This window comes from Phyllobates terribilis, unplaced genomic scaffold (assembly GCF_046119375.1).
Source record: "Phyllobates terribilis strain yellow unplaced genomic scaffold, ASM4611937v1 Scaffold_8__6_contigs__length_399053987, whole genome shotgun sequence".
Lineage (NCBI taxonomy): Eukaryota > Metazoa > Chordata > Amphibia > Anura > Dendrobatidae > Phyllobates > Phyllobates terribilis.
The window spans coordinates 334,926,617-334,948,655 of NW_027362768.1; the positions used below are offsets into that span (position 1 = coordinate 334,926,617).

The following is a 22,039-nucleotide window of genomic DNA, read 5'->3' on the forward strand; positions in this document are numbered from 1 at the left end:
AGGAGCGTTGCTGCGGCGCCTCTCTCTTCGCCGGAGACCAGGGCAGGAGTGAGGCGTCGGGTCGGCGCATGCGCATAGCGCTATTCGGTGCCATTTTACTGAAGACACATTTGCAGTGTGTCTTCAGCAAAATGGCACTGGACAGCGCGGTGCTCCGGTGCCGCACTCCTTACCCGGCCTCTGGCAGAACTGGACACAGAAGCGCTGGAGCACAGAGAAGAAAGGTGAGTATAACTGTTTATTTTTTTGTATGTGTGTACAGCGTGAAAGGGATGAGGGGGGGGGGCACACATAACAGGATTGGGGAGTGAGGGGACCATGCATACCAGAATTGAGGGATGAGGGGGACCACGCATACCAGGATTGGGGGGGTGAAGGGACCATGCTTATCAGGATTGGGGGGGGTGAGGGGACAACGCATACCAGGATTGGGGGGGTGAGTGGACCACGCGTACCAGGATTGGGGGGGTGAGGGGACCACGCGTACCAGGATTGGGGGGTTGAGGGGACGACGCATAACAGGATTGAGGGGATGAGGGGACCACGCATACCAGGATTGGGGGGGTGAGGGGACCACGCTTATCAGGATTGGGGGGGTGAGGGGACCATGCATACCTGGAGTGGGGGGGTGAGGGGACCATGCATACCTGGAGTGGGGGGATGAGGGGACCATGCATACCAGGATTGGGGGGGTGAGGGGACCATGCATACCAGGATTGGGGGGGTGAGGGGACCATGCATACCAGGATTGGGGGGATGAGGGGACCATGCATACCAGGATTGGGGGGGTGAGGGGACCATGCATACCAGGATTGGGGGGGTGGTGAGGGGACCACGCATACCAGGAGTGGGGGGGGTGAGGGGACCACGCATACCAGGAGTGGGGGGGGTGAGGGGACCACGCATATCTGGAGTGGGGGGGTGAGGGGACCACGCATACCTGGAGTGGGGGGGTGAGGGGACCATGCATACCAGGATTGGGGGGATGAGGGGACCATGCATACCAGGATTGGGGGGGTGAGGGGACCATGCATACCAGGATTGGGGGAGTGAGGGGATCATGCATACCAGGATTGGGGGATGAGGGGTACCACGCATACCATTATTGGAGGATGAGGGGACCATGCATACCAGAATAGGGATGAGGGGTACAATGCATACCAGAATAGGGATGAGGGGTACAATGCATACCAGAATAGGGATGAGGGGTACCATACATACCAGGATAGGAATGTGGGGTACCATGCATACCAGGATGAGGGATGGGGTGCCATGCATACAAGGATGAGGGATTGGGTGCCATGCATTCCAGGATGAGGGGTACCATACATACCAGGATAGGGATGAGGGGTACCATGTATACCAGGATTAGGGATGAGGGGTACCATGTATACCAGGATTAGGAATGCGGGGTGCCATGCATACCAGAATGAGGGATGGGGTGCCATGCATTCCAGGCTGAGGGGTACCATACATACCAGGATAGGGATGAGGGGTACCATGTATACCAGGATTTGGGATGAGGGGTGCCATGCATATCTGGATTGGGGATGAGGGATGCTATGCATACCGGGATTGGGGATGAGGGGTGCCATGCATACCGGGATTACAGATGAGGGCTGCCATGTATACCGGGATTGTGGATGAGGGGTGCCATGCATACCGGGATTGGGGATGAGGGGTGCCATGCATACCGGGATTACAGATGAGGGCTGCCATGCATACCGGGATTGGGGATGAGGGGTGAGGAGTGCCATGCATACCAGGATGGGGGTGAGGGGTGCCATGCATACCAGGATGGGGGTGAGGGGTGCCATGCATACCAGGATTGGGGATGATGAGTGCCATGCATACCAGGATTGGGGGTGAGGGGTGCCATGCATAACTGGATGTGGGTGAGGGGCCCATGCATACAAGGATGAGGGATACCATGCATACCAGGATTGGGGATGAGGGGTGCCACGCATACTAGGATTGGGGGTGAGGGGTGCTATGCATACCAGGATAGGATGGTGGGGACAGGAGGGGGCAACATAAATACCAGGATGGGGGCAGCACATACCAGCATGGGAGACCATATACCAATAAAAATGCTCGCCACCCGGGCGTAGAACGGGTTCAATAGCTAGTACAGTATAATGGCCCCACATAGGGGTGGTGGTTCTGCTGTCGCAGGCAAAACAAAACCACCCTGCAGGCCAGATTTGGCCCACGGGCCAGAGTTTGACATGTATGATCTAACTTAAAAAGTTATTCCCAACAGTGAACGTTATCACCTATTCACAGGGTCGATGTGGATCCGATCTCCAGAAATGGGGTCTTGAAGTATCCTATCGGAATGGAGCTTCAGGCCCTAGAGATGGTGCGAAACGATTCTCAGAACCTAATTCAGCGGCCACATCACTAATCTGTGGCTGCCAGATGGGAGCCCAGATAACATACACACATACACATTTCTTCTTTTGATTAGCTGGCCTGGCGTGACATCACATGGCATCACAACACTGGTTAGTCAAAAGAAGAGCCACTGTTGCTCCCATGCAGCGGCTTCTGGACTGAGTCCTGCGAATCATTTCGCATGATCTCTAGTGGCCACTCTTTGACAGTATCGCACTACTTTATTACTTATGACTCTGCTGGAGAAAGTAAATTATTGTACTCTGATCTCCTCCACTCATAGATGATGAATGGAAGGAAGGTGAGCATGAGCGACCACTGCTCCATATTAATGAGGCACTTAAACATCTAGATAATTGACTCTTGTGGCTTGTATTTCCCGATATACCTTGATAAATATCTACTGGGGGTCCTGCCAATGGTAACCCCACTGGTCACCAGAATGGGGGCGATCAAAGTCCCTGTGTAAGCGATGCGGAGTTCTGGGGTTCTGACCACAGTGAACCCCTTTGATCATGAAAATTAGGTCTCAAAGTCCCCTGTGTAAATTGAGCATTAGTGAGCATGTGCGACCACTGTTCTACATGACTGCTGGTTGCACATGCTCACTACTGCTCCATTCACATAGATGACTTTTGCTTCTTCCACCCTCGTTTTCAGGATTGGTAGGGGTCTTGCTTAATCAGAATGTTTTCACCTTCTCAGCGTTGGGAATAATCCTTTAAGTGTATGACAACCTTCAGACTCCCTTTATATTACATTTTGAATGCTGAAAATTATTTGTCTAATTTTGACATATTTTTCCCTTGTCTTTCAGCTTGTCACGCAGTGTAATGCAAAATACATTGAATGCTTCAGCGCCCAGAAAGACTGTAACAAAGAGAAGAACAGAAATTCGTCGGTTGTGCCATGTACGAATAGAGTGGTGATTGGTTCGGCTTTTAGTGTCATTTCTTTATATAGTAGACATGAAGATTGTGGATGTAGGACTAAATGTTTTTCTTCTTTACCATTGAACAGTCACTAATTTGACCTACCATAAACCAATGACAGGGGTTTAGATGTCTAGGACCCCAGCTATAAACCATGGAAGGAACCGAATATCAAGTATTCAGTCTCCCTGCAGTGCCCCCGCAGGGAAAATAAAGTATTGCACAATTTACATTCAAATCAATTGACTGTTGATGTAATGCATGGATGTGCTGGGTCCTCCAGAAAAAGAGATGCTCTTTGTAGCCACCTTCTACCTAATAGATGAGATTCATGAACTAGACTATACCTTTAAATATAACACTGCTTCTACACATTGAAATGAAAGGGATTGTTTAATAAGCAACCTTTATTACCTATTCACACAATAGATGATAAATGATTGATCCTGACCCGGAGACTCCCAATAATCCTGAAAATGCGGGGGGCAGTAGTGGGCACGTGCAACCACCCCTCCTATAGACAGTGAATGTAGCAGAGGTCTTACATACTCATTATTGCACCATTTGCACAGGGGACTTCAAGCCCTAGTTTTCATGATCCTAGGGGTCATAGTGGTCGGACCCCCAACGATCATTTATCGCCCATGGAAATGATCCTAGGGGTCATAGTGGTCGGACCCCCAACGATCATTTATCGCCCATGGAAATATGCTGCTTGCCACTTTTCACTACCTTCATGATGAGATACGTTTCCCATATTGGGACTCACAATATTAAAGGCAACTTCAATATTGAAACCTTGATCAACTAATTTTCAAGGATAATAATGGAATTCCCACCCCACCCCTCTCAGAAACAGCACCACTCTTGTCCATGGGCTGTGTCTGGTATTGCAGTTATCTCAATTCAATGCTATTGTTTATCATACACAACCTATGGAGAAAAAAATGCTTTTTTTTTCTAATCATAGACAAACTTTTAAAATTATTTTTTTGGGTGGGGTGCAAGGTACTTTTTTTTTCTTATATTGATCATTCCCCTTTTAGAAAGTTCTCTTATAAAGGACTTCCAATGTCATCACTGGATATATTAAAAACACTGTAAAAATAACGTTTTTCTCTGTTCTGTGAAATCAAATATCTCTTTGCTTTTGGGTACAGTATATTGAGTTATGTATACCATGTTATTACAAAAGCCAGACAGAATTTCTGAAGGAACATTGAGATAAGCAAGACGCCGTGACTTGGGGGAAATTAAAGTTAGAGCTTGTTTTTTTTTTTTTTTTTTTTTTGCAACTTCTAAGGAGAATATTTACAGAATATTTTATCCGTTACCTATATATCGCCAAATACTCCATAGCGTAATACGAAGAATATATTTTGTAATGTCGCCCTCCTGTTCCCAGGGGGCTCACAATCTAATTTTCCAGTCTTGTACACATGCTCGGACCAATTTCTTAGGAGTCCAGTAATCCTACCAGTATAATACAGAAAATAAGACCTTATTGCAAGAGGCTATAGATATTGAACATAGCGCTACATTCAATACCTGCTTCAGTCCTGCTGTAATAGTTTTGTGCGGGGTTTATGAGTCTAACTGGTAATTTTTTCATTTTTCTGCAGCTGAACGTGCAAGAGTGGGCCTAGCACCATTGCCGGGAATGAAGGGGACGGATTATATAAACGCTTCTTATATCATGGTACGGAATTTATTTTTTAAATGATTGACTGGTAATAATTACAGATGAGCATATCTTCCGGAATTTGTTCGAACAGATTCACTTGAATTGACAAACAAATTCGATTTGTGCCCCAGTTGCCATAAAATTAGGTTTATTATAGTCTTTATAGACCACACTACTTGATAAATTATCGGGAGGGAGAGTTTTAAAAAAAAATAAATAAATAAATTTACATACTCACCTGTCCTTCACATGCCACTGCATCTGCTGCCTGGTCCTCCGCAAGGGTTTCCATTCTTACATTGTTGAAGGTCACGTCGGGGCGACGCTTGTCAATGACGTGCATCACCTCCCACATGATTTCTTGCTTGGTCCTGTGCCCCAGAAGAACCAAAGACCCACGTTGATGACCAGGACCAGGTAGATGCGAAGGTGGCTTAAGGAGGTAGTTCAGGGCCTCGTAGAGGCGAGTATGTCGTCTTATTTTTAACTTTTCCAAGCACTCTGAAAAGTCCAGGAAATTTTCAGCCAGCTGGCCTCTATTTTGCTGGATTCGTGCAAATTTAATCCTAACAATTTCAGATTCTTAATAATTTGACTAATTACGGATCAGTTCACGCTGTCTTGGTAGTATGACGGTGAAATTTCAAGGTGATGAGTGCAAGTGCTCGTTACTAGAGTTTGCCAAGGGTGCTCAGGAATGCACAGAGTATCGCAGGTGCTTGAGTGACATGTTCGAGTCTCCGCGGCCCCGTGTTTCGCAGCTGTTATGGAGCCACAATACATGCGGGGATTGCCTGACACAAACAGGCCACGGGAACTCGAACATGTCAATAGAGCACCCACGATACTCTATGCATACCCGAGCACCCTCGGAAAACTCGAGGAAAGAGCACTTTCACTCATCAATAGACAAAACCCTTTTGTTAGAAGGATCTCTTGTCTTACCATGAGTGGCATGAGATTACCAGCATTTAAAATAAAAAAAGATTTTTGTGATACTCTGGCAGGACATGTTTATGCTGTTTGTGCCTGTGTGCTACCACAATGGTTGTGATGTGAGTTGCAGCATGTTAAGAGAGGCTGGACTTTGGGCCTAAAGCCTAGGAGGTAGGCTGACGTGGCAGAGTTTGGGTGGGAATGAAGTGGGTTGGAATTGCAGAATATGTTCGTATGTGGGAGGGAGTGGGGTGCCAAGCCTGCAGAGAGGCCAGGGGAAGCAAAATGTAAGGTGGGACAATTGATAAAGTGGCAGACATTTTATGTAAGCCTTAGAGGAGTAATCTTCCTGTACATTGGTGGGGGAGGATTGAAGTTCTAGGTGGTTTGTTTAAGTAAAGACCTCTATCTGGTTAATGAAATGGGTTGGGTTTGACCAGCTTGGGGAGTTAAGTTAATTTTGTCACAGTAATGGATAGTGTGGGGGGGGGGGTCCTTGAAGTTGTTTTTTTGTGATGGATTGGATGGTTTGGGACCTCTAGGTGGACTCAGTTGGGTTGTGGTGGGTAGGAGAACTCTCGCGTTTAAGGCTAAAAGGAGCCCGTGGCTAGAGGTTTATGAATATGCCAGGTCAGTTAACAGGGGTTTCTTAGTTGGTTACATAGTTACATAGTTCGTAAAGCCGAATAAAGACTTGCGTCCATCAAGTTCGACCTGTTAGTTCTGTAATTGCTAAAGTTGATCCAGAGGAGGGCAAAAACCCCAAATGATTTAGCCAATCTTCACCTGAGGAAAAATTCCCTCCCGACTCTGAAACCAGCAGTCAGAATAAATCCCTGTATCAACCTACTATTTTATTCTATTTTTAAGTATATGCAGAAATCTGCCTGGTATCTAGAAAAGCATCCAGTCCCCGCTTGAACTGGTTTAGTGAATCCGACATTACCGTCTCCTCACTCAGTGAATTCCATATTCTCACTGCTCTTACCGTAAAGAACCCCTTCCTATGCTGGTGCTGAAACCTTTTCTCTTCCAGTCTTAGTGAATGCCCTCTTGTTACCGTAATATCCCTCCTTTTGAACAAATCCCGGGCAAGGTCTCTATACTGTCCCCTAACATATTTGTACACATTTATTATGTCCCCCCTCAACCTTCTCTTTTCCAGGCTGAATAGTCCTAGTTTTGCCAACCTCTCTGGGTATTGCAGTCCCTCCATTCCCCTTATTAATTTTGTTGCCCTCCTTTGTACCTTTTCAAGCTCATTTATATCCTTTCTATATATTGGGGCCCATAACTGAGCACAGTATTCCAAGTGTGGTCTGACCAGTGCTTTGTACAGTGGAAGAACAATGTTCTCATCCTTTGCAGCTATACCTCTTCTGATACATCCCATTACCCTGTTTGCCCTTACAGCAGCGGCCTGACTTTGGGCACTCCAATTTAGTTTGCTATCAATCAAGATGCCCAAGTCCTTCTCCATCTCTGAATTCCCCAATGATTTCCCATTCAGTGAGTACTGGTGACTTCCATTTTTCCTTCCCATATGTATGACCTTACATTTCTCCTCGTTAAACCTCATTTGCCATTTAATGCTCCACCTACCCAGCTTATCCAAATCCCTCTGTAGGTCTTCACTATCCTCTTTTGTATTAATTGTTTTACATAACTTTGTGTCATCTGCAAATATTGATATTTTACTATTTATCCCGTTGACTATGTCGTTAATAAAGATATTAAATAACATTGTGCCTAGTACAGACCCCTGTGGTACCCCACTAGTGACGCTTACCCAATCTGAGTATATTCCATTTATAACCACCCTCTGCCTTCTATCCTTTAGCCAGTTAGCTACCCACTTGCAGACATTTTCCCCCAGCCCCATCATTCTCATTTTGTATACCAACCTATTATGTGGCACGCTATCGAACGCTTTTGAGAAGTCGAGATACACGACATCCACTGGTTCCCCCTGATCTACTCGAGAGCTAACCTCCTCGTAGAAGTCAATCAGGTTTGTTTGGCAGGAGCGATTCCTCATGAATCCATTTTGGTTCGGGGTTAATAGATTATTAGCGTCAAGATGCTCCATGATTGCCTCATTAATAAAGCCTTCAAAAATTTTGCCCACAACGGACGTCAGACTCACCGGCCGATAGTTTCCGGTGTTACTTTTTGCTCCCTTTTTGAATATTGGCACTACATTCGCCTGTCGCCAATCAAGTGGTACAGACCCAGTCTCAACAGAGTCCTTAAATATAAGATATAACGGTCTGTCTATCACATTACTTAGTTCCCTTAGTACCCGTGGGTGTATGCCATCAGGTCCTGGTGATTTGTTTATTTTAATCTTACTGAGGCGTTTCTGTACCCCAGCTTGGGTTAGATTTGTCATACTTAGTGGAGGATTAAGTTTGTCACTTCTCATTTCGCCTGTTAGTTCTTTTTCCTTTGTGAAAGTTGACGAAAAAAATTTATTTAATAGATTAGCTTTATCCTCATCTTTCTCTATGATTTTGCCTTCCTCACTTTTTATCGGTCCAATATTATCCGATTTAATCCTTTTACTATTTATATACGTAAAGAACAGTTTGGGATTTGATCTACTTTCCCTAGCAATACGTCTCTCTGTTTCCTCCTTTGCTATTTTTATTTGTTTTTTACAGGTTCTCGTTTTTTCCTTGTAACACATTAGTGCCTCCTTGCTGTTTTCCTGTTTTAATCTCTTGAATGCCTCTTTTTTGCTATTTAACGCCCCTTTTACGTTCTTATTCAACCATATTGGTTTCCTCTTATTTCTGGCCCTTTTATTCCCATACGGTATATATCTCTCGCACTGAGTATTCAGAATTCTTTTGAAGGTTTCCCATTTACTATTCGTATTTCCTTGATTAAGAACTTTGTCCCAGTCTATAAGTTGAAGGTTTTCTTTCAGCTGATCAAACTTCGCCCTCCTAAAGTTTAATGTTTTAGTTGTTCCCTTATTGATAACCCTACTGAAGGGCATTTTGAAATTGATAATATTATGATCGCTATTACCTAGGTGCCCCCCTATCTGTACCTCAGTTATTCCATCAGGCCTATTAGTCAATATTAAGTCCAACACTGCCTTCCCTCTCGTTGGTTCCTGCACTAGTTGGGAGAGATAATTATCCTTGATATTTGTCAAGAACCTTTTTCCTTTCTGCGATCTACAGGTTTCTGTTTCCCAGTCAATATCCGGGTAGTTGAAGTCCCCCATTACAATCACCTCATTATGTTTTGCTACTTTGTCTATTTGTCCTAATAGCAGTTTCTCATTCTCCTCTGTTATATTGGGTGGCTTATAGCAGACCCCCAGTAATATTTTATTATTATTTTTTGCCCCCTCTATCTCTACCCACATGGACTCGACCCCCTCTTCTCCCTCTCCTATATCTTCCCTTAGTCTGGGCTTTAGACGTGACTTTACATATAAGCAGACTCCTCCGCCCTTCCCCTGTTTCCGATCCCTTCTAAATAAACTATAATCTGTTAAATTTACCGCCCAGTCGTAGCTATCGTCTAGCCAAGTCTCTGTTATACCTACGATGTCATACCTCTCCTCCGATATAAGCGCCCGCAGCTCATCCGCCTTATTGGTCAGGCTTCTTGCGTTGGTCAGCATGCAAGATAAAACTTTGGGGTTATTTAGCATCCTATTCTTCTCTAACGATCTAACTGTACTATCCCCACCCCCCTCTCCACCCTCATTATATTCACTTCTCCCCTTCCCCCTTGCTTGCCTCACATCCCACCTATTTCCTTGGTTTCCCCCCCCCGTCTCTAGTTTAAAAACTCCTCCAACCTATTAGCCATCTTCCCCAGCACCGCTGCACCCTCCCCATTGAGGTGCAGCCCGTCCCTACGGTAGAGCTTGTAGCCGACAGCGAAGTCGGCCCAGTTCTCCATGAACCCAAACCCTTCTGCCTTGCACCAACTCTTTAGCCACTTATTCACCTCCCTAACCTCCCGTTGGCGCTCCTGTGTGGCTCGCGGGATTGGTAGTATTTCTGAGAAAACTACCTTGGAGGTCCTTGCCCTAAGCTTCCTACCTAGATCCCTGAAATCATTTTTAAGGACCCTCCATCTACCACTCACTTTGTCATTGGTGCCAATGTGGACCATGACCGCTGGGTCTTCGCCAGCCCCACCCAGTAACCTGTCAACCCGATCCGCGATGTGCCGGACTCGAGCGCCAGGGAGGCAGCACACCGTTCGGCGATCCCGGTCTTTGTGACAGATTGCCCTGTCTGTCCCCCTAATAATAGTCACCCACTACCAGGACCTGTCTAGCCTGCCCTACACTTCCCCCCTCCCCCTCATTACTGGAGCATACACTCCCCCGGCGGTCAGAGGATCTGTCGTGCTCCAATAATGCCGGTTCTGAACCAGCCTTCCTATACTTCTTCCCTCTATCCCTTCTAACTGTTACCCAGCTCCCTGCCTGTTCAGCCTGCGCTTCCCCACTAAGCTCCACCCCCAGTGTTGACCCATTGAGTGTCTGCTCGGTGAGCAGCAAACTCCGTTCCATGTTGTCGATGCTCCTCAGTACCGCTATCTGAGCACTTAGATCCAGGATTTGGGCTTCCAAGTGCACGATATGCTCACATCTCTCGCAGCAGTATGGATCCCTGAGCGGTAGCTCAGGGAATGCATACATTGCGCAAGATGTACACTGCACGGCTCCGGCCAACATGGACGTCATTCTAAATATGGGGATACAGTCAGTATATATGTACAAGTACAAAACACAATTATTTATATATAGGTGTATGGACGGGGATCAATTAGGGATGTGCAAGTGTATCGATTAGATATCGGCGCGGGATCAGTTAAGTATGGACGGGGGATCAATTAAGTATCAATTAAGTATGGACGGGGGATCAGCTGAGTGGGTCAGGTGGATTAATTAAGTGTGGACGGTGTGTCAATTAACTATGGACTGGGATCAATAAGTATGGACTGGGGAAATAATTAATTGTGGACTAGGGATTCAATCAATTAATTATGGACAGGGGGTTTAATTAAATAGGATGGGGGGTAAAGCAAATAAATAGGTATGGACGGTGGGTCAATTAACTAAGGACTGGGGATCAATAAGTATCAATAATATCAATAAATATGGACTGGGGAAATAATTAATTGTGGTCTGGGGAATCAATCAATTAATTATGGACAGGGGTTAATTAAATATGGTGGGGGATAAGGCAAATAGATAGGGACTGGGGATGAGTAAAAGTGGACAAGGGGAATCTATTAAATAGGACAAGGGGGATCAATCAATTATGGGCTGGGGGGGTCAATCATTTAAATGTGGTCAGGGGGATCACTTTAATATGGACGGGGGGTGGTCGGGGATCAATTAAATGAGGACGGGGGGGTCAATTTAATGTGGTCAGAGGGATCGGTTAAATATGGACGGGGGTGTTCAGGGGAATCAATTTAAATATGGACGGGGGTGATCAATTAAATATGGACGGGGGTGTAATCAATTAAATATGGACTAGGGAATACAATACAATTACAATACAGATACAAATACAATACAGTACAGTACACACTTGGGTTCAGTAGGGCCGCTTATCGCGGCCTCCTGCCCCTCACTCACCTCCTCTAGGGATGCTGCACGCTATCACAGCGCGCTTGTCCCTCCGGTCGCCTCTTACCGGTCCTCCTGATCACCTCCTGGTCACCACCACCTGGCACCCTCCGCTGGCCGGCACTGCACGCTGCCACAGCGCTCTCTTGCGCTCGTCCCTCCGGTCGCCTCCTACTGGTCCTCCCGGTCCGCTCGGTCACCTCCGCCTGGCTCTCCTCCCTTCCCCTTGGTGAAGCAGCTAAAGGTAATACAACCTGAGCAGGTGAGTTTAAGGGGCTTTGAGAACCATCACCTTCCAGTTTAACAGGTATTTAAGTAGTTCATGACCGTTGTCAAAACTTTTGCTAGAAATCAGGTCCATAATGAAAAGGCTTCACATGTATCTTGTTGACAAGAACCCCAGTGAACACATTTAACCTATGTTGGAACCTGACATTGTTTAGCGCCACCACAGGAGAAATAAAGTATTACACATTTCCCATTTAAAACCATAGGCTGACTATGATTTGCACAGGCCTCCAGAGAGCCATGGTCTTTTTACGGCTGTACCAAAGGAGCATTTATTGGGGGGAAAGAGAAACGGACTCATTAACTTGGGATTTACTTGAAAAATGGACACATTTTGGGAATCACACCTTTTTGGAGCCAAATATCATCATAAATGTCTATAGCACTTGTTACTAATAAAATCACAATTATATTGTTTTAATAATTTGCTGTTCACTTCCAGGGCTACTTACGAAGCAATGAGTTCATCATCACCCAGCACCCCATGCCACATACGACTAAAGATTTCTGGAGGATGATATGGGATCATAATGCTCAGATCATCGTCATGTTACCGGACAGCCAGAGTCTGGTAAGGACACACTATCGGCATGCTGATCTATGTTTTGTATCATTTTCTGTTCACAAGTGACATTAATACAATTAACGTAAAAGGTGTTTCAGGCCAGTACTAGAAATAGTGGACCATGTAGTTCTCTGCGTGAACTATATTCTAAAATACTTATCAGGGCCTCTAAAGGGGTTAAATTGAGCTCTGGAAAGGAGGCTCCTTAAAAATCCGAAACTTTAATCAGATAAAAAAAATATACCATATAGGTGTTAGTCGGCAGCAGTAAACTACACGTTTCGGTGGGTACACCCTTAGTCATGGCCTTGTCCATGAGTCTCCATGCATTTTTAGAGGTCCATATTTCTGACAGCTATTTGATCTGTCTGAACTCTTTTTAATGGCTTAAACCTTTAAAGGAGTTGCAATTGATCGCTAAGGTGTGCTGTCACCTGCTAATTATTAGAGGTCTGAAGCAAGAACCCACAATGACTGTGAGAACCAAGGGAACAAGGCCCTTTTGACATTTTCTCTGCACAGTACTTTTCCTGTTCATATGCCTTGCCTCATTCAAGTGCATGGGGCAGTGTTTCAGTGCCTGAATGGCCATTACTAAGCTCAGATTAATACATACTTTTTTGCACTCAGTGGGAATATTATATGGTCCATTCTGACTCTATAGCTCAAGTTGTAAAATAATGAAAATTAGGCAAAAAAATGTTTGCTTTTTACACCACACTCCCCAAGTGTTGAAAAAGTTGGTTTGGTTTGCCGGTCGGGAGAGCAAAGTAGGATCGGCCTATAACTTTTAAAGAGTACCTGTCATCAGGTCAAAAGTGGCCTCTGTTTGCTCCTATGTTGCTTTTGCTGTTACCCTGAGAAATCAGTTGGTTTTTTTTCGATACACTATATGGTTCATGAGATATGGGCTTTATCGAGGGGACATTGCTCACAGGGCAGGTTAAAGACCCGCCCCAGAGGATCTGATGAGCCATGCCTCCTTTGTAAGGACCATAAAAACTTGCACTAAATAAAAAGTCCCATATCTCTGAGACCATATGTTGCATTTAAAAAAAAAATGGAATACTCGGGGGAACAGCAGGAATACATTAAGAGCCAACATTGGACACTTAATCTGTTGATAGGTTTATTAAAAAAAAAATTGGTTCAAATCTGGACCTGCTACAACCAATAATTGATTTCATTTTCTTATTTTAGGACAGCCCAAAATGCATCAGTACATTTGGTGCAATTTAATTCAATATTTTTTTTTTTTATATATGACTGGTGTATGAAATGCCAGCCCTAATTTACCTGCCCCATAATGTTTTATTTCATATTGTGATGGACATTGAATTTCACATTAATTTTCTGATCTCTTTCACGTAACCAGTCAGGACTTTGACATGACTGTATACAAATATTGCTGGAAACTTAATTATTCCGATCCTTTTGGCTCCTTATAATTATATTTCCTCGCCAGTTGTTGTATAGTAAGAATGGCTTCTATTTGAAGTGGCTGAGCAGAGACCATATATCGCTGTAATGATTAACCTCTGTGTACATAGTAGCTGTTCCCGCGTTGCCGAGAGGCAGTTGATGGGCAGGTTTTAAGGACGGACCGCATCCGCTTATTTATCTTTAATTGTTCCAAATGAGATTTCCTTTGTCCTCATCCAATGCAAATTTACTAATACGACAGGTAGACACAATTTACTACAGTAAATTACAGCAACATTAAGTTAGCGCTGCAATAAATAGACTCCCGGTAATTTATGTGGCAGAGGCTGTCATTATTAGGACAAGCTGGGAATTTGGCTGTCAGCTTGCAGAAAGCATTTAGAAAAAAAATAAATAAAAAACCATCAGTCTTCACACATCAGGCATCTTGAGAGTCAATAATTGTGTTACAATTGAAAATGATGCAGGTTATAAGAGCAGTGGGGGTGGCTGCAGTGCAGTTTATACTGGTCTTATCCACGCTGCGCAGCTTGTCTGTGTCCTGCCATTTATTAATGAAACCGAATCCAAGACAGAAGCTATCGGAGGACGCAGACTTTAGATATGGATTTGGTATAGTAGTTTTTCTATTATTCACCCTCCCCCTATGAAAGGGATGGTTTTTGGACAAAAAAAAGTCAAACACAAAGTGAGATTGTTTTTGTGCTACTTTGTTGTAGCGATTATTTTTGGTGACGTGTAGACCATGGTGAACTTATGAATTTGGCTGGCCGTAGTCTCTAAAGCTGGCCATACAAATGCTATTCCTTCATCACACCCCCATTCACATGCAGCGCTTTTTCAGCCAGCAGATATTCCTAATGAACTTGCCATAGCAAATGTCCTAATGGAGCCCTCCGTCTACACTCACCACCCCTCAAAATAAAATATTGGTGGAGTAGGCAGGGTCATATCTCCCAACTTTTAAAACCAGGGAAAGGGATGTGTATTACAACAGGAACACAATAATTATGCCAAAACTGAAGCTCACCCACTAGTTTACCCCTTTCATGGCTCTTACAGAGTATAATGCCCTATAACAGTCCCCCATACTGCATGTTACTCCTATTGTGAATCCCCCCACAATATGATGGCAGGCATGCATCATAAGGATGCAGATGCCGTTAAATTTGCGACAGATGGGGGAAGTTGGGGGGAGTGCCACTTGGCACCTGGCCCCATAGCAGCTGCGTGGTCTGCTGGTATGGGCGGTACAACCTGGCATGCACCCTTGCTTTGACTGAGCCATGTGTGTGATATCAATGAGGACTTCACTTCTAGGCTGTGGCTTATCTACAGGGAGAACTAAAGGTTTAGACCTAATGAAATCGATTGGACATTTCCAAATGTCATCAAGGGAATGTCCTTCACATTGAATGGTCGCCCAATCTTACCAAAATTGGGAAGTTTGGCAGACATTTAAATAATATGATGGTCACCTTACATAGCCGTTCTTAAACCCTCCTAGAAAGTTTAGCAAGAAGAGCTGCCATCACTTTGTTTTCGTCATTGTAGAACATTGTTGTATCTGCATGGTCGGACATTAATTACATGCCCTATGCCATTAATACCGGTCTTTTGGCAAACCCTTTAAAGGGAGTCTTTCAGCACAAAATGAGTGTTTAAACCAGGCACAGGCTCTCTATGCACCCTCAGTGTGGCCAAGCAGTTGAATGCACCTTTCCAACAACTTGTTTTCCATCTATCTCTGTTCTTCTCTGGTTCCTGTGAAGTCAGAGCTACCCATCAAGGAAGACTAGGGTGGAGATGGAAATCAAGTGGTTGGGAAGATGCCCTAAATTATTCAGCCATACCAATGATCCACGGAGGGCCTGTGTCCTCCCTTTACAATGGACAAAAGTTTAAACATTAATATACTTATACTTAATATAGGAAGACTTCATTACCTCTTATGGCCAATTGGTAAAAATTCTATTTAGCCAATTTTTGACTGTACGGCATGTAGCTGCTATCAGTGCTTCAATAGCAGTCACCATACAATTGTCCTGATCATCAATGTGCGACTTTATCTGTGGGTGTATGTATCCCAACTTGACAGATTTCGTTTTGAAGAGTCTCTATGAAATCTAGGAGACTAAAGCCTCAACAGAACCCCCAATGCAGACCAATCCCACTAGAACTTTGCTAAATTCTGTTGAATTTGAGAGACAGCAACAAATGTTGAGATTGATGTTTTTCCCTGTGTGTACATGTCACAGGAATCATCTCTGTAACTTGGAGGCCAGTTACATGTGTGTGTTTATATACCCATGGTATGGTGAGCCAAGAGCCTAATGGATGTTGGCTCCTTCACCACAGCCCCAGGCTTCCAAGTTTCATGGATCATGGCAAGCAAGAGAGAAAAATCCAAATGAGGCTCGCTTTTTCTAGTAATTGTTTTTTAATGTCCAAAAACCACAGGGGGGTGAAGGAAATGGTCAATGATCATTGTATGTCTAACTATTTTACATTTCTGAATTTTAATTTAAGGTGTTTTACAGAATAAAAAAAACATGGCTGCTTTCTTCCAAAAATAAGATAGTCATGCCAGTCAACTGTTTGTGTGTGATGTTAGAAGTAGCGAAGCTCAACCTATGGACAGGTTGTCCAGTTCGTGGGACTGTCCAGGCAAAATTGAGATAGTTGGCAAGTATGCCAGCCATATCATATAATCTAAAGGCCGAGAACACTAGTCCTAAACACCGATCAGTTTGGAAGTTTCTTTCTCAGAATATCTCAGCTCAGACGGTCTAATCGGCAGAACATGACAATTTTCCAGATTCGGAGCTTTAATTTATCCATGCGGTCTCCTGTTGAGAGAAGCCTGAAAACATGCACATTTCAAGGTGTGTTATTTTATGACCAGAGGTGAACGCTTCTCGTTCCTCCACAGGAAGAAGGGAAAATCATTTTTCCTGGATAAAGAATTTAAGCACAATTTGAAAGCAATAAAATCTCATTTTACCACAGGCGGAAAAACCACAGAAAGCGAAATGTTATTTCTCTAGAACAAAGAAACTGAATGAGAGCGATGGACGTAGAACAATATGTAGAATCAGAGCGCTTTCCAATGCTACGATACATGTACTATTGACTTGATTACTGCTCTCTGACTGTAGAGGTGGGAACCGTGGGAGAAAAGTTATGGCCTCCTTGTTGGAGTAGGGTCTAGTCGCCTCACCCCAGCAGTTATGACGCTGTCCACTAAGAGATTGGGCCTCTCATTTTTTTGTGAACTTTCCTCAAGATTACTTTTCCTTCTTTTCTTTGATCGGCCAAGTTGAGTTTCAACAGGCCCATGGGTAACAAGTTCTGTGAGGAGGTTGGTAATAATTAATACAAATCTGCCACAAGAGAACCTACCTATTAGTGTCCTATGGGTGCGACTGAAAGACGGTAAAGGGATTTGAGGTAGTGAGCTGCTCGTAGGAAATGTACACATGAACTAATGATGGTGAGTTTAGAAAACCAAGTCCTACAAATATTGTACAAGGTGGGGCTTCCTGTAAAGTGAACACTTAACTCTAGCCATGTTTTTATTCTTTAATTTAAAAAAAAAGTTTGATTTAAGTCTATAAAAAAATTAAAAAAAATATTGGTCCCTGAATGGAAACCAATTTTGTTCTTGCTTTTGGGTTTTGTTTTGAGCAAGAACTAATGACATTTCCTGCACATCTAGGTGACGCGAGAACTTTGTTGTTTGTCCTTTGCTTTCTTGGTACTGTCTCAAAATGATCGGTATACACAAGTTTGTATGCCTTTAGCCTAAATTAGAGAAACTTTTATTTTTCATGTCACCAACTATGTAAAAAAAACAAAGCAACTGAAATCTTGCCGTTTTTACACCTTCTACTGAGACATATAATAGGTTCTGTAGAGATAACTTTTCAATAGTCCTTTCATCATCACAGACAGGATTACAATGAGTAAAACTTATATATATTATATAAGTGATGGTCACAGCTCACCTCCTACCCCCTCTCTGCACAATGACCTCTGCACGGATCGCAGAGCATGCCCACAAGACACTCCCTTAAAAATCAATATCTCCCTTCAGTTGTGTCCTATGGTCCATGTGGCTCCTGTAAATCATAATGCTGTTAGTTAAGATGGGTGGTCACTAATATGAACAGAAAAAAATAGTATTTTTCATTTTCTGTTTTTTAGCAAGTAAAGAAAATGATAATTTTGAGGACCCAATCCCTTTTAGAAATTTATGGTTAAAACAAGCACTTGGGCATTTAGCAGGTGTAAGCTGGAGATGCATAAAACGCAGAATATCAGAGAGACACTTTCCATGTGTAGGTCTATTTAACCGAAATTAAACCCTGCATAAAATGTTCTTAGTGCCCCACAGTGAGCATTACAAGCGTCTTCTAGTCATGAACTGCAATTAAGTGCGTGTAATAGGTGTTCAATGGAGTCTTGCTTAGAGTACGAGCAGATGACCTTTTAATAGGAATATGGGGAGACGACATTACCGACATTAATGTGAAATCACTTGGACGATTGTTCTAGATTAACTCAACTCAATAGCAATTCCTGCTCTTACGCCGACCGGCTCATTCCGTAAAGGAGGTAAAAATCTCTGATGTCGATTAAATACTCTCAGGGTGTGAAATTCAGAAAGCCCCCATCCTGAGCACCAGGGATCAGATCTCTACTGTAGGTTTATGGTTAATCCTTGAAGAACAAATTAACCCCGTTTTCACAAAAAAAAGGTTTATTTGTGGTACAGAATACATACTTTCTCTAAATGTTTGCATTCCATAATAAGAGAAAGCAGCTGCGGTAATCATTGTATAAAGTGGTAATAAACAGAAAAGAACGAGAAGTAGTAAACTTATATAGTGAGTATAGAATCGTCTAGTTTCACCTTCAGCCATTTCCACCATCTTGGCTAAGTTTGAACAGGTAATTCCTGCACTTACACCTTTAAGGATCTGTTAAAAATATTAACTCATTTCAAAAAGTCAGAGACTTGTCAAAAATGTTGATTTCTTGGGCTGAGACCCACCCATTAAAATGGAAGAGAAGGTCTCCTCCAACACTAAAGATGGTCTCAAAAGTTTGCTTTGCTGAGAACTACTACTTTGTCATCTGTCTCGACCTCCCGGTCCAACACTGTAATCGAGGAGGAGCTCCACTGTTGGCTGAAGACTGACTCCATAGACTTTCCTGAGAGCTGGTCTTCTGTATCAGATGAGAGCAGCTTGACCTGAGCTCTTCTTCCGTGTCAGATAAGAGCAGTGTTGACCTGAGCTCTCCTCCTTGAATTTAGCAATCAGTGAGGACCTTCACCAATCAAAACTTTTGACATTCTTTTAAATGACAGATTCTTTTAAATTTCACCTTTCAAAACGTGCTTAATTCGAAACACATCATCCATGTTCAAGCTGGTACATTTATTCTGGAGTTTACCTCTCATCATGCATTCTTGGTTTTCCAATGTTTGTCCTGTGCACATTTGGGATTCTTCTATATATTGTTGATGTAGGCATGTTGCGCTTTTGGGTGAGCTAGCCCTCTTTGTGGCTTACTTTTAAAGAGCACTTTTAGCATGTATGTATCTACCTTTAATAAGGGCAGTTCTCCATCACTGCGTTCCCTCTGCAGGTACATGTTCTTGAATCTTGGTTTATAGTTGAATTTGGCACAATACATCATGATCTTGAATTTTCATTCGCTGGAGGTTCTACCGATCACTAGGACGGGAGTCCCAAGCTTTTTGTTTTTGTTTGAAATGCAGTTGAGTGCTGTACTCTCCGTCAATCCCATAAGTAGATCTTGTGAGCAACCTTAACACACCATTCATTGGCACATAAGAATCAGGGATAGGGACCCTTGTTCTGATCGGGAGGGACCACCCCCATATATCAGACATTTATCACCTATCCTATAAATAGGATTTGTAGAGAAAAAAAAATTCACACAGGAATGTAGGTAAACAGTCAAGATTACGGCTGTGGACACATGCAGCCCCTCGCCACTGTTAAATGGCAACTTCAACTGGGCTACATCTGCATCTAAAGTTACCCTAGCAGTTTATAGTATCCAAGAGGGTGGTAACAAGAGAACATGCACGTTAGGGTTATCTTCTAGAAGTAATGCAGCATAAAGCAAAGTATGAACAAGAGAGGTTCCTATTTGTGTGACGTCATATTGGCATTTTGTATAAAAAAAAAATTCTGAACTCCTCATAAACCTAAAAAATAGCCCCCCCTTAACTGTTAAGGTTTATTCATACCCTTTACACATAGCTGTAAACTTTCCTCAAGTATCACCCTTCCCTAATTGCTGGAGACCTCATATTTGGTACTTTCACATTTCCAATAGATAGACTATAAGGGCGCACACAGCAAAAAAGCCTACCCTCTCATAAGAAAGGGTATTATTTAGTGCAATGAATGATATTATTTTAGTCTAGGAACCTCCAAAAATTAGAAAAAAAAAAGTAAATATGATATTAACGGGAACAATGTTTTCTGGATCTAAAGGGCTGCAACCACCTTCTTTGTCACTTAATTGTAGCACCATTGCCCAGGATACGGGGAGAAATTAACCTTCTACATCGCTCACCATGGTGATCAGCTCTCAGAGGGTCGATGAGTGGGTATAGACCAACCGTGGAGCCTGCTAACCCAGCCTTTCTGCCTTTGACAGATTGGTGGGTATGGACCAACCTCAGTGCTTACTTCTAACTCAGTCCATCAGACTGGTCCATCAGACTGGTCCATCAGACTGGTCCATCAGACTGGTGGGCGCTGAGTACAAGTGAGTGATTTACAGGAAGCTGTACAGAGCTGTAAGGAGCGGATTGATAGGATTCTAATTAACTTACACAAAAGGTAGTGGCCACCATTTAGGAAACATGATGACATGTTCCCTTTGACAATTCTTGGGTTACGTGATTTTGAGGGGGGGGGGGGGATCTACATTGTTTCTCTTTTTTTTTCTCCGTTTGTGAAGATGTTTTTGCTCCTTACATCCTCTGTGTGATGTGTTAACTCCATCTTGTGTTTCTTAAATGTATTTAATGAACACTAAATTGCTTGGAAATAGAACATCTGTCAGATGTATTTTTTAATGTCATCGGTCAAGGAATGTGATCTTGTTTTCCACGCGTAATGAATAATTCAGCTTGTTTCGAATACTCAGAAGCTAATTTGGAAGGGGGGTGGGAGTAGTTGTCTTAACCAGCAAATAAGTTTTTCCTTTTTGGAGGAGAAAAGGGCAAAACTTCTAATTACAGACAATGTAACGTTTTACATGCAAAGCGTCTGAAACATTGCACTCTCCAGACGGAACGTTGGTGGGAATGGAAACATTGCTTTACATCTGGTAGCCTTAGTGCAAACCGGGCCACTTTATTTATTCATTGTCATATCTATATAATTTTCTTCTCAGACCGAGGACGAGTTTGTTTATTGGCCGAGTCGTGAAGAATCTATGAACTGTGAGGCCTTTACTGTGACCCTGATCAGCAAAGATCGGCTCTGTCTTTCTAACGAGGAGCAAATTATCATCCACGACTTTATCCTTGAAGCTACACAGGTAATCGGACCAAAAGTTTAATTATTTTGTTCCCACTACTAAGGAAGTAACCTTGAAAATGGAATCTCAGAATGATCATCAGTCTCTATCTTCACGCACTTGCTTAGTTTGCAGATCTAGGCGATAAATACAGTGGCATGTAAAAGTTTGGGCACCCCTGGTCAAAATCACTGTTATTGTGAACAGTTAAGCAAGTTGAAGATGAAATGATCTCTAAAAGGCATATTGTTAAAGATGACATATTTCAGTTGTATTTTAGGCAAATAAATATATATATTGTCTTTTTTTTTCATTTTAAAAAATTACAATAAGGGAAATGGGCCTAGGCAAAACTTTGGGCACCCTTGGAGATTTGTGTGCTTTGATAATTTTGACCAAGGTTTCTGACCTTAATTAGCCTGTTAGGGTTATGGCTTTTATTCACTACCATCGTTAGGAAATGCCAGGTGATGAAAAATTCCCAGCTTTATAAAAACCAAGCCTCCTCTAACTTTATGCCAAAAAGACAGTAGCCATGGGTTATTCTAAGCAGCTGCCTAGCACTCTGAAAATGAAAATGGTGGAGGCCCATAAAGCAGGAGAAG

The 22,039-nt window shown here is 43.2% G+C and overlaps 1 protein-coding gene across 2 annotated transcripts in view; it reads left to right on the plus strand.

The window, feature by feature from the left end:
- The window catches only part of PTPRG (protein tyrosine phosphatase receptor type G), a 595,254-nt gene that overhangs the window by 548,805 nt on the left and 24,410 nt on the right, over positions 1 to 22,039 (plus strand). For both annotated transcript variants that reach the window (XM_073644646.1, XM_073644647.1), the window contains 4 exons: positions 3,215 to 3,308; positions 4,952 to 5,028; positions 12,297 to 12,425; positions 21,309 to 21,455. In XM_073644646.1, the coding sequence (XP_073500747.1) occupies positions 3,215 to 3,308; positions 4,952 to 5,028; positions 12,297 to 12,425; positions 21,309 to 21,455 (447 nt within the window). The remainder of the gene's footprint in view (positions 1 to 3,214; positions 3,309 to 4,951; positions 5,029 to 12,296; positions 12,426 to 21,308; positions 21,456 to 22,039) is intronic.